We start from the raw sequence: 23621 nt of genomic DNA, 5'->3' as shown, positions 1-23621 counted from the left end.
TTTAGAGGAGCAATTTATTTTCCAAAGTCGTGGTGCCTCTGTTTAGATGAGCAATTTACTTTTCAAAGTCGTGGTGCCTCTGTTTAGAGGAGCAATTTATGTTTCTCAAAGTCGTTGAGCATATGTTTAGAGGAGCTTTAGTAAAAAAAAAAATAAAAAATACAAAAAACACAAATAAAAAATAAATAAAAAAACAAAAAATGACAATGTTGAGTTGAGTCTTGATTGGGTATCTACATCTTTGTGCAATTTCTGTTTCACAGAAAATGTGCAAAGAGAGGCAGCTGTAGACATCCAATTGGGTCCAGGCCCAGATCAATTGGGCCTGGCCCAAATGGGTAAGCCTAATTCAATTTTTATCTTGTATTTTTTTTTCTTTTGTATTTTATGTATTTTATTATTTATTATTATTATTATTATGTATTAATATATGTATATCTTTATTTATTTATTTTTGTTAATATTTATATGTATTTTATTTATATAGTTATATATTTATTATTATATTATAATTTATTTATTATTTTTTTTCTTGTAATATTTTTTTGGATTTATCTTATTGTATTTCTAATTATCTGTTAATAATTTTTTTTTCTCTTTTCTTGTTCCGTTTATATGATTTTTGTTTATCTGATTATTATATTATTATTATTATTTTTTTGTTTTCTTTTTTTGATGGCTGTGATTGAAAGTTGAAGAATCCCATTGTGAATGGGAATTCAATCAGAAGAGTCCAGATTGGACTTAAAGATTGAATCCCCGTTCAAGGAGGAATTGGGATTGATCAGGAACTCCTGATCAATCCCTATAAAAGGGACCTCTTGGAACAGATGCTGAACGGACAAAATAGTGAGCAAAGCTACTGATTCGAGAGAAAAAGAGGCGTATAGGAAGTTAAGAAAAGGTTTAGGAGTGTTCTGAGAGCTAGCAGAAATTTTTTTGAAGATTTTTTGTGATTTTTTTTTGGGAATTTCTGAAAAATTTCAGATTTCGGTTGAATTTTTCGATGAAGTTTGAATTTTTCGATAAAAATTTCGGCCAACTTGAAGTTTTCGATGAAGAGTCCCAGAAATCGGTGATCTTTCGACCAACTTTCGGTGAAATTTTCCAGATTTCGATGACATTTTCTAGAATTCGATGAAAATTTTATCGGAGTTCTTCAGCCTTTTAGAGAGAAGGGAGAGAAAAATGAAAGAAGAGAGAGAGAGGGGAGGAACTTTCTACCAAAAACAAAGGGAAGGACCTTATATACCCTTCAAAACGACGTCGTTTTAGCCTTAAGTGACCCTGAGGATCCGCACGTTTTACCGAGACCCGACCCGACCCGAGTGTCGACCCACTTCCTGACCCGCTCGTGCCTGCCCCCTTCCTAGCCAAGTCGAGCCGAGTCAAGCTTCCTAAGCCGCCCCCCGAGCCGTTTCTCTTCCTTGAGCCAAGCCGAACCGATAGTCGAGCCGCTCCATTTTTTTTTTGGAATTTTTTTATTTATTTGTTTTATTTATTTATTTATATTTTTTATTATATTAAATTTATTTAATATTTTTTTATCTTTATCTTATTTTTATTTTTGTTTTACTTTTCTTTATTTTTTTATCTTTATTTATTTTCACTTTTATTTTGTTCTATTTTCTTTAAATAAAAATCAAAAAAATATTTTTGGGGAAAAGTTGAAAGTATCAATTTTCTTTGAAAATCAAAATTTTTGAAAAATATTTTTAGGAAAAAGTTGAAAGTATCAATTTTTCTTAAAAATAAATTTTCAAAAAAAAGGATTTTTGAGGAAAAGTTGAAAGTATCAATTTTCCTTAAAAATACATTTTTTAAAAATATTTTTGGGGAAAAGTTGAAAGTATCAATTTTTTTTGAAAATCAAAATTTTCGAAAAATATTTTTAGGAAAAAGTTGAAAGTATCAATTTTCCTTAAAAATAAATTAAAAAAAAAATTTTGAGGAAGAGTTGAAAGTATCAATTTTCCTTGAAAATCAAAGTTTCAAAAAAAAATATTTTTGGAGAAAAGTTGAAAGTATCAATTTTTCTTAAAAATAAATTTTCAAAAAAATATTTTTAGGAAAAAATTGAAAGTATCAATTTTCCTAAAAAAATAAATTTCAAAAAAATATTTTTGGGAAAAATTTGATACTTTCAAATTTTTCCTACACAAGAACAATCATCATTTCCTTCCTTTCTATTTTGATTTTGATTTTTATTTTTTCTTAATTAATCCGACGACGGAGCCTCTGCAAGTGAAACAATAGTTCTTCTTGCATACTCTTGAGGTGAGGGAATTTTCTCAATTTTTTGCTAAAAGTATTAGAGTCAATTGAGAATAATTTTCAATAATTAATTACTTGATAAAATTTTAAGGCTTTTGGATAACACAAATTTAAGCTGGTACCATCTTTTGATGGGCGTTGTGAGGGTGCTATAACCTTCCTCACACGTAACCGAACTCCCGAACTCTGTTCTGGTTAGCAGACCTGAACCTATTCTTTTAGGGACCCTTAAACTTAGGTGTCCCCTGAAAGGACAGATTCCTTAGGTGACCAATCGCACTTAGATAAAAAAGATTTGTGGCGACTCCTAAAAGTCAATGTCTAGCGATAGATCCCCGGATCTAGACGTTATGACACTTACTTATAACAATTTATAATGAGAAGCTTTGCACCTTAAGATGAAAATAGCTTAAAACTAATAATTAACTTTTTTTTTTTAACTTTAAAGAATTATCCAAGACCAATCATAGGTAGGGGTGTAATCGAGTCGAGTCGAGCTCGAGCTCGACTCACAATTCGGGGCTCGATACTTGACTCGAGCTCGATCGAGTTTTATTTTTCAAGCTCGAGCTCGATTCGTGATCGAATTCGAGCTATTCGAGTTCGCTCGATTAAGCTCGATTAATATATAAAAATAAGCTCGATTCATATACTCGACAAGAGTTCGATTATTCATGCTCGAACTCAAACTCGGACTCGAAATATTTTATTAATTAAAATAATAAAAATATATTTAAATATAAAAGCTCGATTAGGCTCGCGAGCTACTCGAGTCGGATTTAAGAATACTCGAATTCGGTTCGATCGATAAGTCGAGCTACTCGAGCTCGAGCTCGACTCGATAATAATCGAACCGAATTCGAGTTTTCTTCGAATCGAACTCGAATAACTTACGAGTACTAATGTGTCATTTACATCCCTAATCATAGGCTCCGATATTTATTATAAGTATATCGAAAAACTTAAATAAAAAAATTAATATTCTACTATTATTTTGAATCATATTTTAAAAAATAATTTTGAAGCAATTGGGCTTGTCTCAAAATCCAAATCGAGTCGAAAAATGGCCGAGCTTTCATGCTAATGCTGAAACCCCAATCCATAAACAAATGAATCACATTTCGATATTGTCTCCTATGGCCGATGTGCAATGTTTTGAACTTTTTTTTTTTTTTAATTATGAGATATAAATAAAAATGCCAAATATAAAAAATTATTTAAAAAGAATATAATAGCTTAAGAATTTTTTTAGTATTTAACAAACAATTATCACAGTCTAACTTTTATTTGAAACGACTGGCGATGAGAATTACAAAGCAAAGGGTCGTGAGAGTACTCAATCGTAAAGTGGACGTCAAATCCCATTAAAGAAAATGCTTTTTCAGTATGGTTGCAGCTGTTGTGCATCTCCCGTGAATCGATCCTTAAGGAAAGCACGGGAAAAAGTTAAAAAAGAAAATGATTGATATTTCACCTGTCCGCTGGTTTCCAGTGGTCTAGAATAAGGAATACTATATTTTCTTTATTGCGCACAAACAGTACTAAATATTACTGGACTTGGACAATAATATTTTAAGTTCAACAACTTGTTGCGCAAGTAGATGACTTGGACTTCAAGCGCAAAGAATCCAAGGACAGCATTTTTTTCGCCGGCTATCACTAAAGATCTGAACGATGATATTAATTGGATAAGATTAAAAAAATAATAATAAATTATTATAAATATAATTAAAAAAATTTTATTGAATTTTTTAAGTTTAGTAAAAATTTTATATCGTGTTTGATAAAGCTCATCTTACTATTTTTAGCATTTGAATTTTGTTAAAAGTTTTTTTAACTTAATTGCATCGTATCAAAAGTATAATTAAATTTAAATTTATTTTATAATTTAGATTTAATTATTTATATATTTATATTATATAAAATATTAAAATTTATATATTTATATTATATTTTATATAAAAATTATATATCATAATTTATATTAACATAAAAATATAAAATATATTTTTTAATTTTATTTAATTTATATATAATTTTTACAAAAATTTTAATTAATATTACATTTATATATTTATATTTTAAATTATCAAATTTATTATGTATAAAACCAGTAAGTCAAAAATTTATTCATGCAAGTCAATATGCATTTTTGATTTTATGAAGGGGTGGGGCAAGATTTTTATTTTTATTTTTATTTCTTGTTTTTCGAAGAAACCCCTTCATATTTCACACAAACTTTGATTCCGAACCGCAATATTTGAGATTAGAGTTTTAAACTTGAAATTCTTATACTAAATATATAGATTAGAAGGGAGAGGGACTGGTTGGAACTTTCGAAGCAACAAGACACAAAAGTTTTGTGGTGGGGGCGCTGAATGATTGCGATCTGATGTGCATTTAGACTATTAATTGGGAGTCATTGGCTATCGTTCTTTCTCAAAGCGAAAAACTGAGGCTCCAGCTGCGACTTTCTATGTAAAAGCAACTGTTAAAAAACGCAAAGGCGCTTTCTTTTCTCTGCTTGACCTCGAGCTTTTGGTCTTCAGCTCTTCGTTCTGTATGGTTCGTACTTAGCACTTGCCATTTGTAATGGGAATGGCCGAACCTTCGGTTGAATTGGCTCGCATGGAGGGAACCACTAACCATTAACTTGCGGAACCCGCATTTGGGCCTAAATTTGAAATTGCTTTATTGGGCTAATTCTGGGTCCAACTATCCTGCTTGAGATTGGAATACAAACTAACCACGAGCCCTCCGGAACTTGGGCTTTGCTTCACCTTGTTTAACAACACCGACTTGGGCTATGCTTCATTTATTTTGATATATTATTTATTTATTATTATTATTTTCTTCTTATGATACCTTTTTCTTTTTTTTATTTTTTATAAACAACTTCATTTGAAAATGAATTTGAATTTGTTTAAAAATTAAATACTAAATGGTTTGAATTTGAATATAAGCATTTTATAATATCTCTAATCACATAAATTAAAAAGAACAAAATCATTTAACTTCTCTGAAAGCCTAATTCTTTTAAAAATAAATGAATTTTGTAAAAAAAAAAAATCTAAAATTATGATGCAAATGATTAAATACTATATGTTTTTTTTTTTTTTTTTTTTTATGACTGTAGAAGAGAAGGACAAAGGAGGCTTAGGCCCAACAAAAATGAAGGATTTGGGAAGGGTTTTAGTCCTTGTGCTTCCACTGGTTCTAAATCTAAAAACCGATACAAAGATCAAAACCGGAGAAACCTTCGAAAGCAAAATATAAAAGAACAGAAAACATGGGCAAAGAAGGTGAGCTATGGGACGACTCCGCCCTTATCGACGCCTTCGACAACGCCATGTCCAAATACAAGGTTTCCCTCTCTCTTCTTAACGTTTTATTTTATCTGGGATTTCTCAGTTTGTGGCAGCAATCAAACTTTTTTAAGTGTGTAATTGGATTTTGTTTTAATGTTGTTTGTACTTGTTCTTCAGAGGATGCATGGCATGAAAAACAGTGAGACCAATGTCTCTGTTGGTGTTGATCAAACTGCTGATGAGGCTGTAAAGTAAGCCTTTTTTTTTTCCTGGTTTTAAACAGATAATATGTTATTTTCAGAAATACCTTTTTTGAGTAACTCTCAGAAACTATTATTGAATGAAATGAAGTGTTAATATAAAGTTAAATTTTGATGATTGTGATTTGTGAATTGCATGATTTGTTATTTGAGGGGAATATCTTCTCACCTGCATTTTCTTTCCGCTTCTTTAATGTTATTTAAGTTTCCTTGTTTCATTGTTGCCTGTTGACCTGAGACTCATTACATTTTTACACACTTCTCTTCATGAAGACATGGGGATGAAGAAGAGAACAGCAATGCTACATCAAATACTGGAACAGAAACGGATGAGGCAAAGGATCTTCAGCTGGTTAAAGAAAATCATACTGTACATTTACAGATACCTGAACCTTATATAGATTCATCAACTAGTCTGCCTATGCCGGATAATCAAGATGGAAATAAAGGCTATTCATATTTGCAAGGTGGACAAGACTATAACCAATTACTCAGCCAATATTATGAGGTTGAAGACAAGAGACAAAAGATCCTGCAGCATCTTCAGCAATTTGGTAGCTGGAATTACCAATGTTCTGCTGAGGGTTCTAGCGCAGCTGGACAATGGGGTACCTCCTGTGCTTCTCAGGAATATCAGAATCTGATTCCTACAAGTCAAGCTTCACACTCCACTGTCATGTGTTCGTGTTGCCCATATATGTATCAATCTGTGGTGACTCCATGTACATCATATCCTTGCTGTTCTTTGGTTGGGACATGTGTTAATAATACTAGCACTGAACCAAATGGTGCAATGGCTCACGGAAACTTACCAACGGTAATAGACTCTGACATTGTTAAAACAGCTATGGGAGCTGCAGAAAAAGCAATATCCTCTATGACAGCAAAAGCTTCTATTAATCCTAATATAAATGAAGGTAAGTGTGGCTTTTCCCTAGTGTACTGAAGAGTTACTAGGCTTTTATTTTACCTAGTGAGCCTATTTTATTCTGTAAATATATCATTATTAAAACTAAAAATGTTAGGCCTATAAATATATCCCAATTTGATGATCAAACTCTTGAAATTTTTGTTTAGCACACTTATAATTTCCTTGTTCAATTTCTCATAGATTTATATTTGCATTGAATGCAGAGAATAAGGAGAAGAAAGATGGTGAAGGGGAAATGAGTCAAACTACTAGCTGTGAAACTGATCTCACTGTCCTTTTAAATGCATGGTATTCTGCAGGCTTCTACACGGGAAAGTATGAATTCCATTTTGCCCTCTTCTCTCAATTGTCAGAAACGACAATTTATTTCTTTTTCTAATGATTATGGTGAATAACATCTGTAAAACTCTTATCAAATAATGAAGTTATATTGAACTCTCTAATCGTGGAAGTTTGACATTGAGATGCAGGTACCTTATGGAGCAGAGTATTGCTAGGAAAAGGCAGTGATAGACATTCTTCTGCAATGTGGAAGAGAGCTTTTACAAGTTTTGTTGATATTAATTAGCTTGGATATGTAGTTTTTGAAGAATTTGGTGTATTGCAAGTTCTATAGACCATAGGGTAATAGTTCAACATTACTTAAAGTGACAAGTCACTCAATTTTCAGCTCTTGCTGTCATGATTGTGAAATCTAGATATTTTTACAGTGATATAATGTTTGGTTGCATGCTGGAAAGTAAACTTCTTCGTGTTCAATTCCTTCTTTTTGTTACTTGAGGGTGTTTGGGGTTAAAGCAATTTTCCCCTTTCATTTTTTTTTAATTTCGTTCTCGCTCCATTGGCCTGTTATTTTTGTTATTTTGCATGATAAAAAACGGTTAAAGATGCTTTAACCCAGGCAAATTATAGGCATTTTGTTGATTTAATGTTGCCTTCACAACAAGCACGTAGTGAAAGGCGCATCACACAATGATTTGCAATGTCTTTTGTAAAAGATAAGGACTAAAGCTCCATGGTAGATGATTTCTGCCTGAGTATTATTTATATGAGTAAATTTTTGAAGAATTTTACAACAGCTCAACTTTGTAATTAGTCAATTTGAATGGATCAAAGCATGTCATGGCGGGTGTTTGAAAGTGTATAGATTATCACAGACATGGAGAAGTGATTCAAACTTTCACTTTTGCTGCAGCTTCCTTGATTTGTTCAATTGTGAAAACGCCGAAGAAATCGTCATCTTTTACTGCATTTATGACTGCATATGCAACATCATCTACACTAACAGGTGGAGCCAAGAGCAGATCAGATGCCGGAAGAGAACTTAGAGGCTTGATAAAGTTCTCTGTAGCATTAAGAATTCTCTCCAACGGTTCCCCAACCAGATCAAGTGGAATCTCAAAACCATCCACTCTCCTCTTTCCATATATGAAACCTGGTCTTAGGACAACACCTGAAGTCCAAAGTCAAAAAACAGTCAAGACACTTAGTAGATAAGGATTAGTACAGGAAAAAACACAAAAAGAAAGAGTTTTGATGTTAAAATAGGAATGGTAGAAAGGGTTAAAGTTCGAAAAGGAGGCCATCTAAGTAAAAGCATTGGATAAATGATGTGCATGTCCATATTAATGACATATGATGCTACCAAGTACTGATTTGCGTGTCTGTATGAGTTCTGAAAGAAGAGAATACATATAACGTTGATGAGGCATTGATGATAACTCTTCTTCAGGAGTTCTCACTTAGATGCTACTCCCTTTCCTTTGTGGTCTTAAGGCTAGTTTCAAATTGGTTGGGTGCATTGACATTTTTAAAATTGCTTGTTCATCCTGAAGAGACTTTTGACATAAATGACAGCGCCTTGCAAGAAATCTATATCATTAGACAGGCATCTAAAAATTCTTCCAAAATGTGAGCAAGAACCAATAAGGTAAGTCATTACAAATTACCAGAGTTTGGATATTTGGATAGAACTTCTGATTCTGCTTTCCTCTTTCCAGTGAAGTATCCAGATGACAGTAAAAAGGATGGTAGGTTGTAATCATGCACTGAGATTAAGATAAACTTTGGAATCCCTGCAAGGAAAAAAAGAACATAGGATATATTCCCACCAAAATCCTAAAGCAAGAATTTAACTCAAGGATTTAATTGGCTATAACTTGATCATAGGCAATCCTTACCAAAATCCTTAGCAGCATTTACAGCTACGACATTAGCCTCGCCATTAATTCTTTTCATTTGTTCCTCACTGCCAAAACCGCCAAGAGTTGAAACCACAGCTGTAGCCCCAACAAGTACTTCATCCCAGTTTGCATAGAAAACATCGCCTATGTAACAACAAGATAAATTGTTACATTGCATTCACAGGCAAATGAGGATAAGTGAACTAAGGCTAAGATGAACTGAACAGCAAAGAAAGATTTTACATAAACCAAAATCTAAGGTCTGATGGTGCAGCAATAGTCTACTCAAAGGGTAATAGGACAAATGCAAAACCCGTGCAACAACTATGGTGAGACAGTTAGCCCTTTCTTTTAAGTTGAAAGATGAAACATTTCTAGAGATGTTACTTCTTGAACTTCTAAAACAGAACGAGCTTAACTGGTATCAGCAATCATGCCATCCTTGCTATATTAGCTATCCATACCAAAGGAGGAAAATTTTCAAAAGCAAATTCAGGACCCCTAACATTCAACATTATGGCAACTACATAATACCAAGTCTACAAGCAAAAGAGTGCCTCAATCTTGAACTATTCAAGGGAGAACAAAACATGCCTGGTATCCAATTAACCTGATCCACCCATGAACCTGGGTAGGTCGGACGCCCTGACCTGATGAAACAATCAAAGCTTAAGATTTCAAACAAATTATCACAAATACTTCAAGCATGCAATAATTTCAACCTCTCAATCACTCACGACAACATAAGCAAGTCAAACCAGTTATAGATTTTCAGACCTGCTTAGGCTTATAACTTCTATGCCTTTGGATACAGCAGCCTTGCATATCGCAGAACCAACAAAACCACTTCCTCCTAAGACAACAACCTACTAAAAACATGTTGGTGAGTAATCTCTACTTATTTAACATCCAAAACATGAATAGTTTATCGATAAGTCCCGTCCACATATACCCTTTCGTTCTTGATATCAGCTACAACATCTATTGTAGCTGAACTTGAGTCATCTTCGATTCCTGCTTCTGCATAGCTACATCTCACACCAAACTTGCACAATCTTCAATCACATTGAAAACAGCGAAAAAAAAAAACGTCTCTATGTTAATATTGACTTCCAAATAACATCAAAGGCTGAGCAAGTGAACAAAAATTATCAATTTTCCTAAATACCCAAATTACCAACAAAATAAGCCAAAACAAATCTATCAAATTTCTATAACATAGTAATATCTATCCTAAAATTTTCAAAAGCAAGAAAATTCAGACTTAAAAAGATATTAAAAAATTGGGAAAAAAAAGCTACACATAAATTGACATTTTATTATTATTATTATAATATTGACGAGGAAAGTAAATATATGTGTGAAGGAGAAAGGACCGGTTTTGAGGAAGTGAGTTGGGGCGGCGAGTTGGAAAGGAGGCGGTGTTGAAAGAATGGAGAGGAGCTGTAATAGCAAGTAAGGCCCGAAACGACGTCATCTTGCCGCACAAGGAGTGAGGAAAAAAAAATAACGAAAATATCTGAGAAATATATAGCCGCTGGCAACCAAAATGGGCCGTTGAGTAACATATACAAATGTGACGTGGCATGAAAATAGAGGTTCATTGAGGGTTTTTTTTTTTTTCAAGGGCTTAGATGTAGTTTAGGATGGTAATGAGGTTCATTAGTGGCCGTTCGATCGTGAAGGGTTTAAAAACGAAACCCCTTGCACTTTGTCCATCGGCTAATCTCTCTCTTTCCCGCTTTCGTCTTCTTTCTTCTAAGTCTCCCCCCAATGGAACCGCGGTTAGGGTTCGAAGAAGAAACGATTGCCGCTTATAATCAAGAGTTTTCATCATCATCAACGTCATCCAACGGCTACAAATTGGTGCCTTGGATAAACTGGGCCGAATGGGAATCAGTTAGAAAATCTCTCTTCTCGTCTTCTCCACATAAGATTTCCTCTGCTCTCTCAAGAGTATAACAGTCTTTCCTTTATCTGCATGTTTTTCATTCCTTTTTTTGAGGGTTTCTCATAAAGTTTCCAATTTTAGATATCGACGTGGCGGAGCAGAGGTTGTTTACCGGTTGTGATTGATGTCACTGCTTCAATCATTGAAATTCAGCTGACCGATCCTTTCTTCCGGTAACCATTACATTTTTCTTTTTTTTTTTTTTAATTTTGCGAAGAGAGTTATATTTTGTTTCTAATTGTAGAAGCGACAGATCCAAAGATGATTTACATTCAGAACAAATACTAGCTATGTTGTATTGCATGGCAATCTTGAGGTAAATTTCTTTACTTTTTCCGTATTTTTTTTTTAGTAATTTGGGTCAAAGGGAATGCTTGATATGTTTTTGATGTTAATCTTTGAAGGCTTGTTAACTGTGTAATTGAGAAGACACGTAAGAGAACTGGGATTTCAATTGCTGATGCAGCTGATGCAATTGGTATTCCACGTAGACTGATTGATGTCCGTCATGGTAAGCAGCTCTAATAATTCGTATAGAGTTTGTGGTTCAAAGGTTATCTTCTTTGAGTCACTCAGCTACAACAAGAAAAATGACTCTGATTTCCATGTTTCATGACGTTGGTTTTATTGCAGAGGGTTCTCACCGTGACCTCCCTGCCCTCGCAATTGTTCGGGATTCCTCAGTTGTGGTGGGCTCTTAATTTTTTCTTATTCTCATCATCAACATTATCTGACAATGTGGTTTTTTTTTTTTTTTTAATTAAGTTTATGACTTGTTTTATGATTCTTAATAATTTCAGGCACTTAATTGGCTGAAATCCTATTATTGGGAACCTCAGAAGAAGCAAATTCCATTTCAAATAGATGAAGCTATTAATATTAGAAGAGAAATCAAATCCAAACTCCGTGAGTTGGCTTTCTGCATAAAAATTAAGCAGAATCCTGAAATTGGATCTTTGCTTGTAAGAGGAAAAGGTGCTTTTGAAGTTTTCCCTTCTCTTCAGTAGTTGAGGAAATGCTAACGTTAGAGCTTTTGTCTCTTCTTTCTCTTTTTGATTGTACCAATATTTTGATGCTGAAAATATGATTTTTCCCCGTAACTAATATAATGTAACATTAGAGTTTTTCTGTCCTACATCAAACATAGCTTGGCTCCGATGCTATATGTTGGCCACTTTACCTGGTCATTTCGTAATCTTTTCCTTTCTAACGTTTAGTGTCTGTTCATCTGAAATAGCATAGTTGATATCATTTATTTCTTACAGGTGGCAGACAGTTCAAACACCTTTGTGGCCGTAGCAAATTTTTCTCACGTATGGCAGGCAAGGTCCAATCATCCCAATCTGGAGGTAAGCTATCCTGCATGATTAGTTATTGTTAGGTGCATACGGACAGAAGAAGTGTATTGTGTAGCATTAGAACCAAATCATCTTATTATGCTAGTCTTCAATTGTTCTGTTTAGAACGTGTTGCTTCATTTATTTCAAATGAAAGAATATAGGAATTGTCTTCCCCCAAGAAAGTTACTTATACAGGAGTTATCAATTATTAGAAAACCTTTTGCTTTTACATGAAACAGTTTATTATCTTTTAGTATTATAGGCCAAAGAGAAGTTTATATATTTGCACCCTTAGTTGAGTTTTCAAAATTTCCAAAAGCTTTAAATTAGTGAAGTCGGTTTTAGGTAAATATATTTAAAACTGCAGCCATAAATTCTTTGTCCCTGTTGGCTTCATTTTCTTCATTTTCCTCCTCTTTCTTTGCTTAGCTCAAAATGTAGGAGATGAACGGTACATGTTTTTTATGAAAATGATATTGTATCTCTGGGTCCATTATAGGTTTACCTCGCCTTTGAACATCTTGGGATATTTACTGTTACATTTTATATGAATGTTCCATTGATAAAAGGAAACTAAGTGGTGTATATTCTGTGCAGAATTTATAGGTTTTCATTGTGTGTATGATCTGACTGGAATGGCTTGAGATCTTGTTGTGGAAAATGTACAAATCATTTTGTGTCTATAATAGAATTATACATTTTCTGATAGGTGTCTATTTTTTCAGGTCCTAAGAAACAAATTAGCAAAACCTTGAAAAGTCTTGTAAGCTTATATTCTACTTCATCCTCAGAAGTAGTATCTGTGTTAATGGAATTCTTGCTGAAGGCTTTAGATTCTTCAAGCTTGGTGGAACTTGCAAAAGATTCTCAAGCAGGCCAAGACAAACATGCTTCATGGGATGATTGGCAGTCTGTGATAACAAAATTTTCAAATAAGGAACCAGAATTGCTTCTTGCCCTTCTTCAGAGGATTCTTGATACGATTGGGAAAAAGGATGCATCAAAATATGAAACGGGTAAATATGTAATTATTGACTCAGTTGTACGTCCCTTTTCATTTTGCCTATATCTTTGCATGCTGTCTACTAGCATAGTGAAAGATTTTTGCCTCGACCTGTATTTACCCTCTCTCTGTCTCTCACATTTTCTTTTTCTGATTCTTGTTTAGATGGTCATCTGACTTCATCTGAGGGTAGAGAGGAGGCTTGCCAAGTAGAAAATCTTTCATCTTTGTTTGCATGGCTGGTCAGACATCTTCTGGAATTAGAGCCTCATGAAACCAAAGGTTCTGCAGGAAAAAGCATGTCAGATGTAATTCTAATGGAGCTCCTGCGTAAATGTCTCCTGGTGTCGTCTTTTAGTAACAACCATCTCATGGATTCAGCCCTTCATCTTGCGCAGCTTGTTGGAAACAGTGTTTTGATCGAGAAAATCAACAAACTTCGTTCATTAGGTTTGTCAAGTACAGAGGTAATTGAAGAAAATTCTTCACTTGAGATCTCAAAAATTGTTAGTCAAGAAGAGGAATTCATCAATCAAGCAGCTAAGAAGCTAGAACTGTTTAAACTTGGCAAAATGAAGAGCACGTTTGTAAAAACAGCAGATGGTGTTAGAAACTCAAACAGATGGGTTGTGGCAAAATCATGGAACCCATGTCCTCTTGGTATGCTGCCTCGTGCTCTTGGGTCGTCTGGTCGTATTCCAGTGCTTGACTGTGATAATGACTGCCAAAAGGATACAGAAGTAGTGGAAGGGAAGAACTGGGAACTCAACTCTTGTAGTGGCAAGAGAAAAGCTAGTGATGAGATGCAGTTGATGGATTTCTCAAGCCCTAAGAAAGTAAAGGAAGCGGGTGAATCGGGTGGCGAAGATGTTTCTTCACCAGGCACCTGTGGCCATCTTATGATGGATGGACTTTGGAAGAAAGTTGGAGAAACAGAGCTCCAGGCTATAGCGTCGGCTGTTAGGATTTTGCTATAGAGACTTCACTGCTATAGTGTTGCTGTGATCTAATTGTATTCAAAGCTGTGACTAAATCATCATGCCATCAGTTTTGTCAATTTATTCTAGTTTTCAAACTTCATCAGCATGTTTTTTCTTTATGGTTTGGATTCTGTATTTAAATTTTAAAGTTTAAATCCCCTTACTTAAACATCATTATTATAAAAAAATAAAAATAACTGCTTATATATACTGTTTGTACATAATGCTACTATATAACCTTCGCTTAGCTAATTAAATTCAAAATTATTTTATTTATTTTATTTTTATTTTTTACTTTTTACAAATTAATAGTATTTAAACTTAGAATGAATTTTATTTATTACTTTTTAGAAATTAATAGTATTTAAAATTAGAATGAACGATGGAGATTGAATCTTGAGGTCCAATCACTGTTGAGCGATGTATGTTGTTTCATTGTTTGTTGTTATAAGAGGGACGACTCGGAAGTGTTTACCAGTTTAGCTTTAGCAGTTGGTGAATCTGAGGCAATTGAAATTAGGGCAAAAATGGGGAGAACACCATCGAGCAAGGAGGACGCTCAAGCCCTATTCCATTCGCTTCGATCGGCTTACGCTGCCACTCCTGTTAATCTCAAGGTCTCTCTCCTTCTTCCCTCCCCTTTCAACTCTCAATTATTTGTTCCAAATCTTAAACTTTTATTGGGGTTTTCTATTTACAGATCATTGATCTATATGTGGGTTTCGCAGTCTTCACCGCTCTGATTCAGGTACTTCCGTTCATCTTCAGAAATCCGTTTTGTATATTGCTTGATATTTAGTGACTGAAAAATATTGATTTTTGTTCCTCTGGGTTTTCTAAATCTTTGCTTTCTCACTATTTTTCATCCATTATAGAAGTTTTCCTCAAGGTGCACTTAAAAATAGATGAATTGTAATGACAAATTAGAAATTCTGAAGTTTTCATTAGAAAATTCAGGTAGACATTGAATCAAATTAATGAGTTTAAGGGCAAACAACTAAATATTTTGAAATTCCATGAGAGCAAGATTAGAATAGATGTAAATAGATTGCTCCCTATTTAATTGTTGGATTAAGGTCATGTATCTTTTGATTTTGCTTTGCTACTCTTTATATTTCTTCCTCCACCCATTGTTGCAACCCCATTTTTGTTTGAGTATTTCTATACTTCTATTCCTTTATATTTAATTTAGTTGTATATACGTTGGAAAGCTTGTGCCTTCTTAAATCTTGGTTTCCATTGAGGATCCATAGGTGGTGTACATGGCTATTGTGGGATCATTTCCTTTCAACTCATTTCTTTCTGGAGTGCTTTCTTGTGTTGGAACAGCAGTCCTTGCTGGTAAGTGAAATTTCTATCATAACTCTTTGCTAGGTAAAAGAACTATTCTGACAACGAGTTGGTTGCATTGGATTCAGTTTGTCTTCGTATTCAAGTGAACAAAGAAAACAAGGATTTCAAGGTAAGCTTTCATGTTTTCTGTCTTATACATTACTCTTACGAGGCAGGGGAAAGAAATACAAAATGGAACGATCTTATTATCCTTCTAAATTCAAATGATTTGAGGAGTTCAAATCTTTCTTTCATGGATTAACTTAAACCAATGCTTTTGAACTGCTTTAAACCCCCGAAAATAACATGTTTTCTCCCTTTAAGTTATTAAACCCTTTATTGCCCTAAGGGAGAGGTGGGCATTGGGTAATGGGTATATATAGGAGTGAATATCCTCTTCCTGTTAAATCCTTAACTTGATAATGCTCATATCAATTGCAGGATCTACCACCTGAGCGAGCTTTTGCAGATTTTGTTCTTTGCAACTTAGTGCTCCATTTAGTGATCATGAATTTCCTTGGATAAATGGTGCATCCAGGTTTGCTGGACTGCTGTTTTCTCCGTTTCTGGCAGTGATTCATAGTTATTGCATGAAATGAAAATCTTAGACCGACATTATGAGCTTATCCATGCAGCATATTTAATCCGGAATTGTAGTAGTAATTTGATGTTTTATCTTTGGCTAAAGAGTTTCGAAATTACTTGGACAGAACAAAAGACATTATGTCAATTTACTTGTTCTGATTACTTTCCTCGGTTATCTTTCTTTATATGTTTGAACTCAGCTGATAAGCTGATATAACAATGGTCATCTGCTAATCGTATTTCTTAAAATCCCTTGAAAATGCCTAAAATGTCATTAATCTAAATGAAGAATTTTAGGGGGAAGCAGTTGCCTATGTTTTGGATAATAGTTAGTTCAATGGGAATTGCATGATAAAAGTTTGGTCTATATTGAAATTATTGAAACATCATAAATTTGTAATCCTACTATTTGATAGTCAATGCTTGATTTATTGTATCTCCTTGTCTTCTTGATTCGTATTTCTCATTGATGTTGTTTGAGCTTTTTCTATTGTCCCCAAGGAACATCCAAGCTTTAATCATCTGTCACTTAAAAACAAAAAACAAAAAAAAAAAAAGAGAAAAAAATATGGTAGCTAGTTTCTATTGTCAAATCCCATTTCTATTATTTTTATTTGCACTTGCCTATCATACGCTTTGATCGGTCAAGATCATGCCATAAATGTAAAAATTTATCATACATCTCATATGTACAATAATCTAGATGGTTGAAAAATAAATGCTAGTATTTATATAATCTTATATTTTCTCTTATAAAAGGAGAATATATATATATATATATATATTATAACCTTTTTCATTCTTAGTTTAGTTTTACATTTTTTATTTTTTAATCAAAATAGTTAAAATTAAAAATATTATTTTGATTTAAATTAATTGTGGATTTAATTTTGAAAGTTCATATAAAAAACATTGTATTTCATTGTTGGGAGTGGAAAAATTATACTAATTGATCCCTTCACTGAGTGCTAAAAGAGGAAAAAAAACAAAAGGAAAAGAAAGTGGTCAGTAGTCACAATAGAAGAACAAAATGCACCGATCCGACTGAGATGAAAGGGCTTTTCATTGGTCAGCCCATAGGCAACCTGACAAAAATGGTCCCAGCCTCTGAGGATCTGCCCCTGCCCAGAAACCTTTTTCGAAAATTAAAAAAAGAAGTCTCAAATAATATAAAAAAATAAGAGAATAAAAGAAAAAAGGAAAACCGTTGGATGCCACACTTGCCGATATCCTCCCCAATCCATAACCATACACGTCATCAATCTGCATCTATTACCCTATTCGTCCGCTCTCGGGCGATGTAAATCACGTGCTTCCTCCAACTCACCCGTCCAACGCCATCCAAAAAAAAAAGAAAAATGGAAGTCTACATTTCTATTCTCTTCTCCTTCTTTTACTCATATTTCTTTCGCTCATTGTTTCAAAGACTAGTCTCTAATGTCTAGCTTTCATCTCCCATTCTTCACCGGCACTTCCACAAGGTCTACGTTTTCCTTCTCGATCAAATCTTCTTCTTTTCCTTCTTCGTTTTCTTCTTCTTTGGTTCCGTTTCAGCGATTCGACCGCTTTCGATCTACTTCCAGAACAACAACCAGGAGTTTCTCTTGCGTGTTTTACTCCTTGAAAGCTAAGGCAATGGCTGAGCTCGTTCAAGATAAGGAATCCGGTGCCGCTGCCACCGGTAGTGGTGGAGGCGTGAGGCCGGAGGTTGAGCATTCCCGTACCTTCCTTGAAGCTCGCTCCGAGCAAGGTTCGCTTTCCTTTACCTCTTTTTTCTTTTTCATTTTTAAAAAGATATTTTTTTATGTTTATTTATTTAAACAAATAAAATATTTTAAATATTACTGTATGATGCTTTTTTTTTCCCTTGTTTATTTCCGAAGAAAAGAAACAGGTATTATAAATAAATATTATAACTTTTTCTTCTTCTTCTTCTTTTCCTTTCCTTGTGAGGAAAGGGAATTATTTATAAAAACTGCGAGCATAAAGAATTGCTATTGGACAATTTTGTTATGTTTTTATATGTCAGTCAACTGCCTTTTTTTGTTGAGATAGAAAATGAAAGAACAAATACTAAATTGCTTACATCATAAAAATAGCCTTTTAAGAAAATGTCGTTTTATTAGTTAATGAAGGCTTAATGCTAAATCTTTTTTGTGGTTTTCAAAGAAGCTTGGGTTAAAACAAATGTTTATTTAAGAATATGAATGGATGTTAGGAATAAGATGCTGTAGAAATAAAGTTTGCTGGACTCTGTTATTGATCAAGAACATGTTCAAGTATTATAACAGCTCATTTAGCATTTAGCCAACTTAGGTTGATCAAGAATGAGGAAACTCATTAGATTTTTAAGACTTCAGTAAAAGAAAACTTGGAGATTTGTCTCCTATGTATTGGAATATAATGAATAACGTTTTGATGGTTCTGAAAAAGAAAAATGTACTCGGTTTTTTGAGGAGCATAAAAAGGGATCCAGAAAATAAAAGAAAACATTTCCTCACTTTGAATATATCCTGTTGTTTACTTTCAACTACAGCCATTTGTAGTTCCAAAATTCAACTAGAGTACTGTTTTTATTCTCTCATGCTACTTATTTGTCTACAGAACTCCTCTCTGGAATTAGGAAGGAAGTAGAAGCAGGAAGGCTACCTCCAAATGTCGCAGCAGGAATGGAAGAATTGTATCAGAATTATAGAAATGCAGTAAACTATTATACTTTAACTCTTACTTAGTGCGCATTAATGTATGTTCTAGATATGATAGGTTCTCCTCTGCGTAGAATATGTTGGTTTAGGTCTCTGCATCAAGCTTCCTCTCTTTTTTATTCTAGAAAGTACTATCAGGGTTTTGTGTCTTTAATAAGCTCATAGTTTAGCAGGTCTACCATCATATGTTTTTAAATCTTTGTAGTTGTACAGTCAATGCACGATTTATACTTGGCTTAAGATACACTATGTGTTATGAGAACCAGGTGTGTAAACTTCATAATGCTAAATAAGGTGATATAACTTCTCTTGAAATTCTAGTTTGTCTTTTTTGTTAAAAAATTTCTTGGTCTCTTTTTAGGTCAGTTTAGCCCTGGATTTTTTTAAAAAAAAGTTGTATCTGTATTTAAAATTTGGTGGAAGAGTATTTTGGTTTGAACTGGATGGTTTTAATAGTTTATCACCTAAAGATTGCAATATTTGGGTAAACCTTATCACTCAGTGTTTACCTTGTACCTGTACCTCTGAAAATTTAAATAGAAAATCTTTTGCATGTGCAATATTTAGGTTTTCCAAAGTGGAGATCCTGCAGCTGTTGGGATTGTGTTGTCAAACATGGCTGTTGCATTTGACCGTATGCTTTTGGATTTGCGGGTAATCGTACTAAAATGCTCTTTTAAGCTGATTCTGCAATTTGTAACATATATGAACTTCCATTTTAAGGTATTGCATACAGATTATAGTTTTTACAAACTTCTGTGTGAAATAGACAGTAATTTTTCAGGATCCTTTTGTCTTTGAAACCTATCACCGAGCTTTGCGAGAGCCATTTGACTACTACATGTTTGGTCAAAATTATTTTCGGCCTTTGATTAATTTCAGGTGAGGGGACAAATTCCACCCTGTTCTCCTATTCTGGTTTCGTATATCAATTTAGTTTGCAGAAAGCTCCCCTGAAAATTCAAGATGTGCTTTGGTGAAGGAATTTGTCGTTTTTCAATTTCATAACTCTATTAAGTAAACCAAGGTACTAGATTTTATGGTTAGTTGTTAGGACATCAATGAATGCAATAAGGATTATGATTAATGCTTAATTATTACCTACCTTTTGAGACCATCTAAGTTTAAGCTTGTTCTATGTTTCTTATTTTTTGCATTCTGTTTGGTGGTTCTTTCATAAATTCCATGAAGGTTTCTTGATCAGCAAGTGATTATTCTATTAAAAAGAAGTAATATTACATTTAGAAATTGTCAAAAACGCAAAGGATTGTCTGTTGGTGGATGAAAAGCTCTTAATATTCATAGGGTCTTAAGTAGTCTTTCTGTTCTTCATGTTTGATTGTTTCTCATCAACTGTATTGACAATAATGCAGAGAAAGAGCTGCATGTATTTGTATGTTTCACTCTCTTTCCCGTTCCCAGCAACATTTTATTTTGCTTGTAGCATATATACAGTTTCATTACTTCTCTTAACATCTATTTATTATATTTGTTGCAGAAATTCATATGTTGGCAATCTTTCTCTTTTCTATGAGATAGAAGAGAAGCTAAAGCAGGTGCCAATGCTGAGTTGTTTTTCTCCCCTTTCCTGGGATTCCTCTGAACATGATTGAGTTTTACTGAATCATCTATTCACAATAATGTGGCACAATGTTCTTGTCATGTTTTTCATTTGAAAAGACATACTGTTAAAGATCATAACTTGATTTATTCGTGATAGAGCTGCTTGGTAGTAAGTTGATGAAAATTTTCACTTTGACTACTAGAGTACTTATGTTCTTTGTTTAATAACTAATAAGAACATGTATCCAAGAAACAAATACAGATAACAGGTTTTTGTGTGTTTAAATTTGTTTCCATTTTCTTTTAATTTCTTAATTTTCATCAATTTTAGGTTATGGTAATTTTATATTTTTATTATTTAAGCAAAGCTGAACTTATATCTTAGTGATCACAAGGAACTTTTATGGTGTTTAACTTGCAATTTTATGTTGGCATAAACTAAAAGTGGTCATACTAAGTTTCAACATTCAGTAGTTTTTTACATGCAACTAGGACTTGGGAAGTATGTAGTGTTGACTATATCTTTTACATTTAGCTGGCTTTTATAGATATAATTGTTAGACAATTGATTGCAGGGTCACAATGTTGTACTTATATCAAACCATCAAACTGAAGCTGACCCACACATCATTGCATTATTGCTTGAGAAAACAAATCCACATGTCGCTGAGAACATGGTGATTCCCCCTTAAATTAATTTTCCATTCTGAGACTGCCGTAATAGCCATTATCCATCTGCTTAATCATAATTTATGTTCTATGCTGAAGATCTATGTTGCAGGGGATAGAGTCATAGCTGATCCTCTTTGCAAGCCTTTTAGCATGGGAAGGTACTAAAATAGTTACTACCCATTCTGAACTGATTTTCCAAAATATGCTAAAGAGTCACTTACTAAAAAAGTTTTACTAGTTCATTTTAGGAATCTTTTATGCGTGCACTCCAAAAAGCACATGTTTGATGTTCCTGAGCTTGCTGAGATGAAAAGAAGAGTGAACACAAGAAGTCTGAAAGAGATGGCTTTGCTGCTAAGGTACCTTAATGGACATTGTCATACTTTTAGGATGATAACTTGTGTTAACATGCTTGAATCTTCATTGTGGTGTTTCACTATAAATGTGCAACCTTAGACCAAAAATTTTGTTTTATTATAGGGGTGGCTCAAAAATAGTATGGATTGCACCAAGTGGTGGCAGGGACCGCCCAGATCCCTTTACAGAAGAATGGTATCCAGTAAGATTTTGAGCCTTTAACTTTTTTTTTTTTTAAAGAATTTCTTTAGTTTGTCTTGTATCTATTTCATCTTGTAATAAAGAACTGTTAGGTGTAAAGTTAGAAATGCATAAAAGCTGTTTTCATGGGCATATCAAGCCCAATCCAGAACATATTACTCTATGAGAAAAATTCTCTGGAAGAGGCAATCATGACAATGAGCCTTTGCATTATCCATTTGGATTTGAAACCAAATGTTACAGCTTGAGTAGAAGATAGAATCACAGAATCTTGTTCTACTCTTTTTGTGATAAGCTTGTGTTCATTCATACTAATTTAAGGGAGTCAGGCACCTTTTGATTCTTCTTCAGTGGACAATATGAGAAGGCTCATAGAACATTCAGGTGCAGCAGGGCATATATATCCCTTGGCTCTATTGTGCTATGACATCATGCCCCCTCCACCCCAGGTGTGTCTTTGCTTGTCAGTTTCGGTCATTTTAAAATTTTCTCGTGACTTAATGGCATTTTTTTCAGGTAGAAAAAGAAATTGGAGAAAAAAGAATTATCACATTTCATGGAGCTGGATTATCAATAGCGCAAAAAATCAGCCTCCCAGAAATTGCCGCTTCTTGTGAAAAGTCTGAAGAGGTTGGTTTATGCTATTATACATATGGTTTCTGATACTTGACCACTATATGGTATTTGAAAAGTCAATCCAGTTCTCTAAAATGAGAAAAATAGTGTGTCTTGGCTGTTGTATGATACAGCATTTGATCAGTGCTGACACGAGCTTTATCATCTATGTTAAAGATGATCAACCAGGCATGCAGATAGACTGTAACATCGTAACTTCATATTGACGAAATGACTATACCACAAATACACATGCATAATTATGTTTAGCCATACTAAGTGTTTCCATGGGGATGTGAGCCATAACAATTTGCATAAAATTAGCCAAGACACTGAAACCTGGCTCATAAAGTCTCATCAGTAGAGGTCTTTGTTGGTTTTAGTAAAATTTCCCTTCATTGCTATGCCTAGAACTCTAGATGATTACTTTCTAAAGAACTTTGTCACATCTATGTGTGCTTGTTGATTGCTTTAGTATGATTTGGCTTTCCTTTTGGACAGGCTAAGGATGTATATACGCAAGCTCTGTATAAATCTGTGACCGAGCAATACGATGTCCTCAAATCTGCTGTACATGGCAAACAAGGGTTAGAGGCATCAACTGCAGGTGTCTTTTTGTCGCAGCCATGGAACTAGTCAAAACCTTATTATGGGTCTCAACATTGCGTTGTACGTACATGCATAATTTTTTGGTGTATTAAGTGTACAACCAATGCATTCTGCAGTGTTAGAATGAGAACCTCCCAATATTATATTTTATTCAACTTGGTTTGATTTGCTGCAGGTCAAGTCTTTTCATTGCATAAATTTCTGACTCATAACAAGAAAGCCATCAGATTCGTACATAAACGAATGCTCTGCAAGAAGAACCCTATTTTTTTCTTGATGCCTATCAATGACATCAACGGTAGATTGCCTTTTATTGGAGCCGAATCCATCAGAAATTGAAGCTATCCCAAAAGTACTGCTTCAGGTTTGTGCTGTACAGATCTTATTTTCTACAAAGACTCGCCCGTAGTCAACAGTCAATTCTTACGTGTATATGATCGATTCAAATTCGATGTATAACATCATATTTTTGAGTTAAAGGTCCCATAATTATTTATTCTCTTTTAATGAAGATGACACAAATAACCAATATGCCCGGAAAATATATAGGAACAGTGCTCAAGAATCAAACATGTATGCCTAGTAAATCAAAAAAACGCAACGCAGTAATAAGGCAACCTTTAGAGCAGATTCTCTCTAATTGGAATCTTAATTTTATTATCAATAAATTGGCTCTTATACTTGTTATTTGAAGTCTGAATATGATTACCTTTCTTTGAAGTCCGTAATTGAGCGTAATTTAATTGTTTTCT

General features: G+C 33.8%; 5 protein-coding genes across 11 annotated transcripts; 4 read left to right on the top strand and 1 right to left on the bottom strand.

Annotated features, from left to right (window-relative positions):
- The first annotated feature begins 5440 nt into the window (after window positions 1–5440).
- LOC111289609 (uncharacterized) lies at window positions 5441–7517 on the top strand. Its single transcript, XM_022880792.2, has 5 exons — window positions 5441–5638; window positions 5760–5833; window positions 6116–6759; window positions 6977–7088; window positions 7244–7517. Exons 1-5 carry the CDS (start codon window positions 5564–5566, stop codon window positions 7281–7283), a joined length of 945 nt encoding a protein of 314 aa, XP_022736527.2. The 5' UTR covers window positions 5441–5563; the 3' UTR covers window positions 7284–7517.
- Window positions 7518–7789: 272 nt separating this feature from the next.
- LOC111289608 (NAD(P)-binding Rossmann-fold superfamily protein) lies at window positions 7790–10450 on the bottom strand. Its single transcript, XM_022880791.2, has 7 exons — window positions 10333–10450; window positions 9909–10011; window positions 9734–9822; window positions 9551–9606; window positions 8954–9100; window positions 8723–8848; window positions 7790–8226 (listed from the first exon to the last, which is right to left on the bottom strand). The coding sequence occupies exons 1-7, from the start codon at window positions 10431–10433 to the stop codon at window positions 7946–7948; spliced, it is 903 nt and encodes a 300-aa protein (XP_022736526.2). The 5' UTR covers window positions 10434–10450; the 3' UTR covers window positions 7790–7945.
- A 226-nt stretch (window positions 10451–10676) lies between these two features.
- On the top strand, window positions 10677–14438 carry LOC111289606 (las1-like family protein). 4 transcript variants are annotated; one of them, XM_022880778.2, is made up of 10 exons: window positions 10677–10912; window positions 10989–11080; window positions 11161–11223; window positions 11312–11418; window positions 11541–11596; window positions 11708–11882; window positions 12028–12090; window positions 12173–12256; window positions 12973–13263; window positions 13416–14438. In XM_022880778.2, exons 1-10 carry the CDS (start codon window positions 10730–10732, stop codon window positions 14225–14227), a joined length of 1926 nt encoding a protein of 641 aa, XP_022736513.2. In that variant the 5' UTR covers window positions 10677–10729; the 3' UTR covers window positions 14228–14438. The 4 variants fall into 4 exon arrangements, with proteins under 4 accessions (XP_022736513.2, XP_022736512.2, XP_089623580.1 ...); XM_022880777.2 differs by having other exon boundaries at window positions 11152–11223; XM_089767454.1 differs by lacking the exon at window positions 12028–12090.
- A 250-nt stretch (window positions 14439–14688) lies between these two features.
- ATDAD1 (Defender against death (DAD family) protein) lies at window positions 14689–16314 on the top strand. The gene is made up of 5 exons (XM_022880793.2): window positions 14689–14847; window positions 14931–14978; window positions 15484–15571; window positions 15649–15692; window positions 16004–16314. Exons 1-5 carry the CDS (start codon window positions 14758–14760, stop codon window positions 16085–16087), a joined length of 354 nt encoding a protein of 117 aa, XP_022736528.1. The 5' UTR covers window positions 14689–14757; the 3' UTR covers window positions 16088–16314.
- A 1134-nt stretch (window positions 16315–17448) lies between these two features.
- Window positions 17449–23376, top strand: LOC111289607 (glycerol-3-phosphate acyltransferase ATS12, chloroplastic-like). Of its 4 annotated transcripts, none has more exons than XM_022880789.2 (13): window positions 17449–17897; window positions 18752–18849; window positions 19420–19506; window positions 19637–19734; window positions 20351–20408; window positions 20991–21092; window positions 21184–21245; window positions 21336–21446; window positions 21568–21646; window positions 21975–22094; window positions 22162–22275; window positions 22762–22929; window positions 23045–23376. In XM_022880789.2, the coding sequence occupies exons 1-12, from the start codon at window positions 17585–17587 to the stop codon at window positions 22894–22896; spliced, it is 1377 nt and encodes a 458-aa protein (XP_022736524.1). In that variant the 5' UTR covers window positions 17449–17584; the 3' UTR covers window positions 22897–22929; window positions 23045–23376. The 4 variants fall into 4 exon arrangements, with proteins under 4 accessions (XP_022736524.1, XP_022736523.1, XP_089623581.1 ...); XM_022880788.2 differs by having other exon boundaries at window positions 19622–19734; XM_089767455.1 differs by lacking the exon at window positions 21975–22094 and having other exon boundaries at window positions 19622–19734.
- Window positions 23377–23621: the final 245 nt, after the last annotated feature.

Source organism: Durio zibethinus, chromosome 11 (genome assembly GCF_047325235.1).
Source record: "Durio zibethinus cultivar Kanyao isolate XHJ-2024 chromosome 11, ASM4732523v1, whole genome shotgun sequence".
Taxonomy (NCBI): domain Eukaryota; kingdom Viridiplantae; phylum Streptophyta; class Magnoliopsida; order Malvales; family Malvaceae; genus Durio; species Durio zibethinus.
Note: the sequence above shows the minus strand (reverse complement) of the source record. Positions and strands in the feature narration are given on the sequence as shown.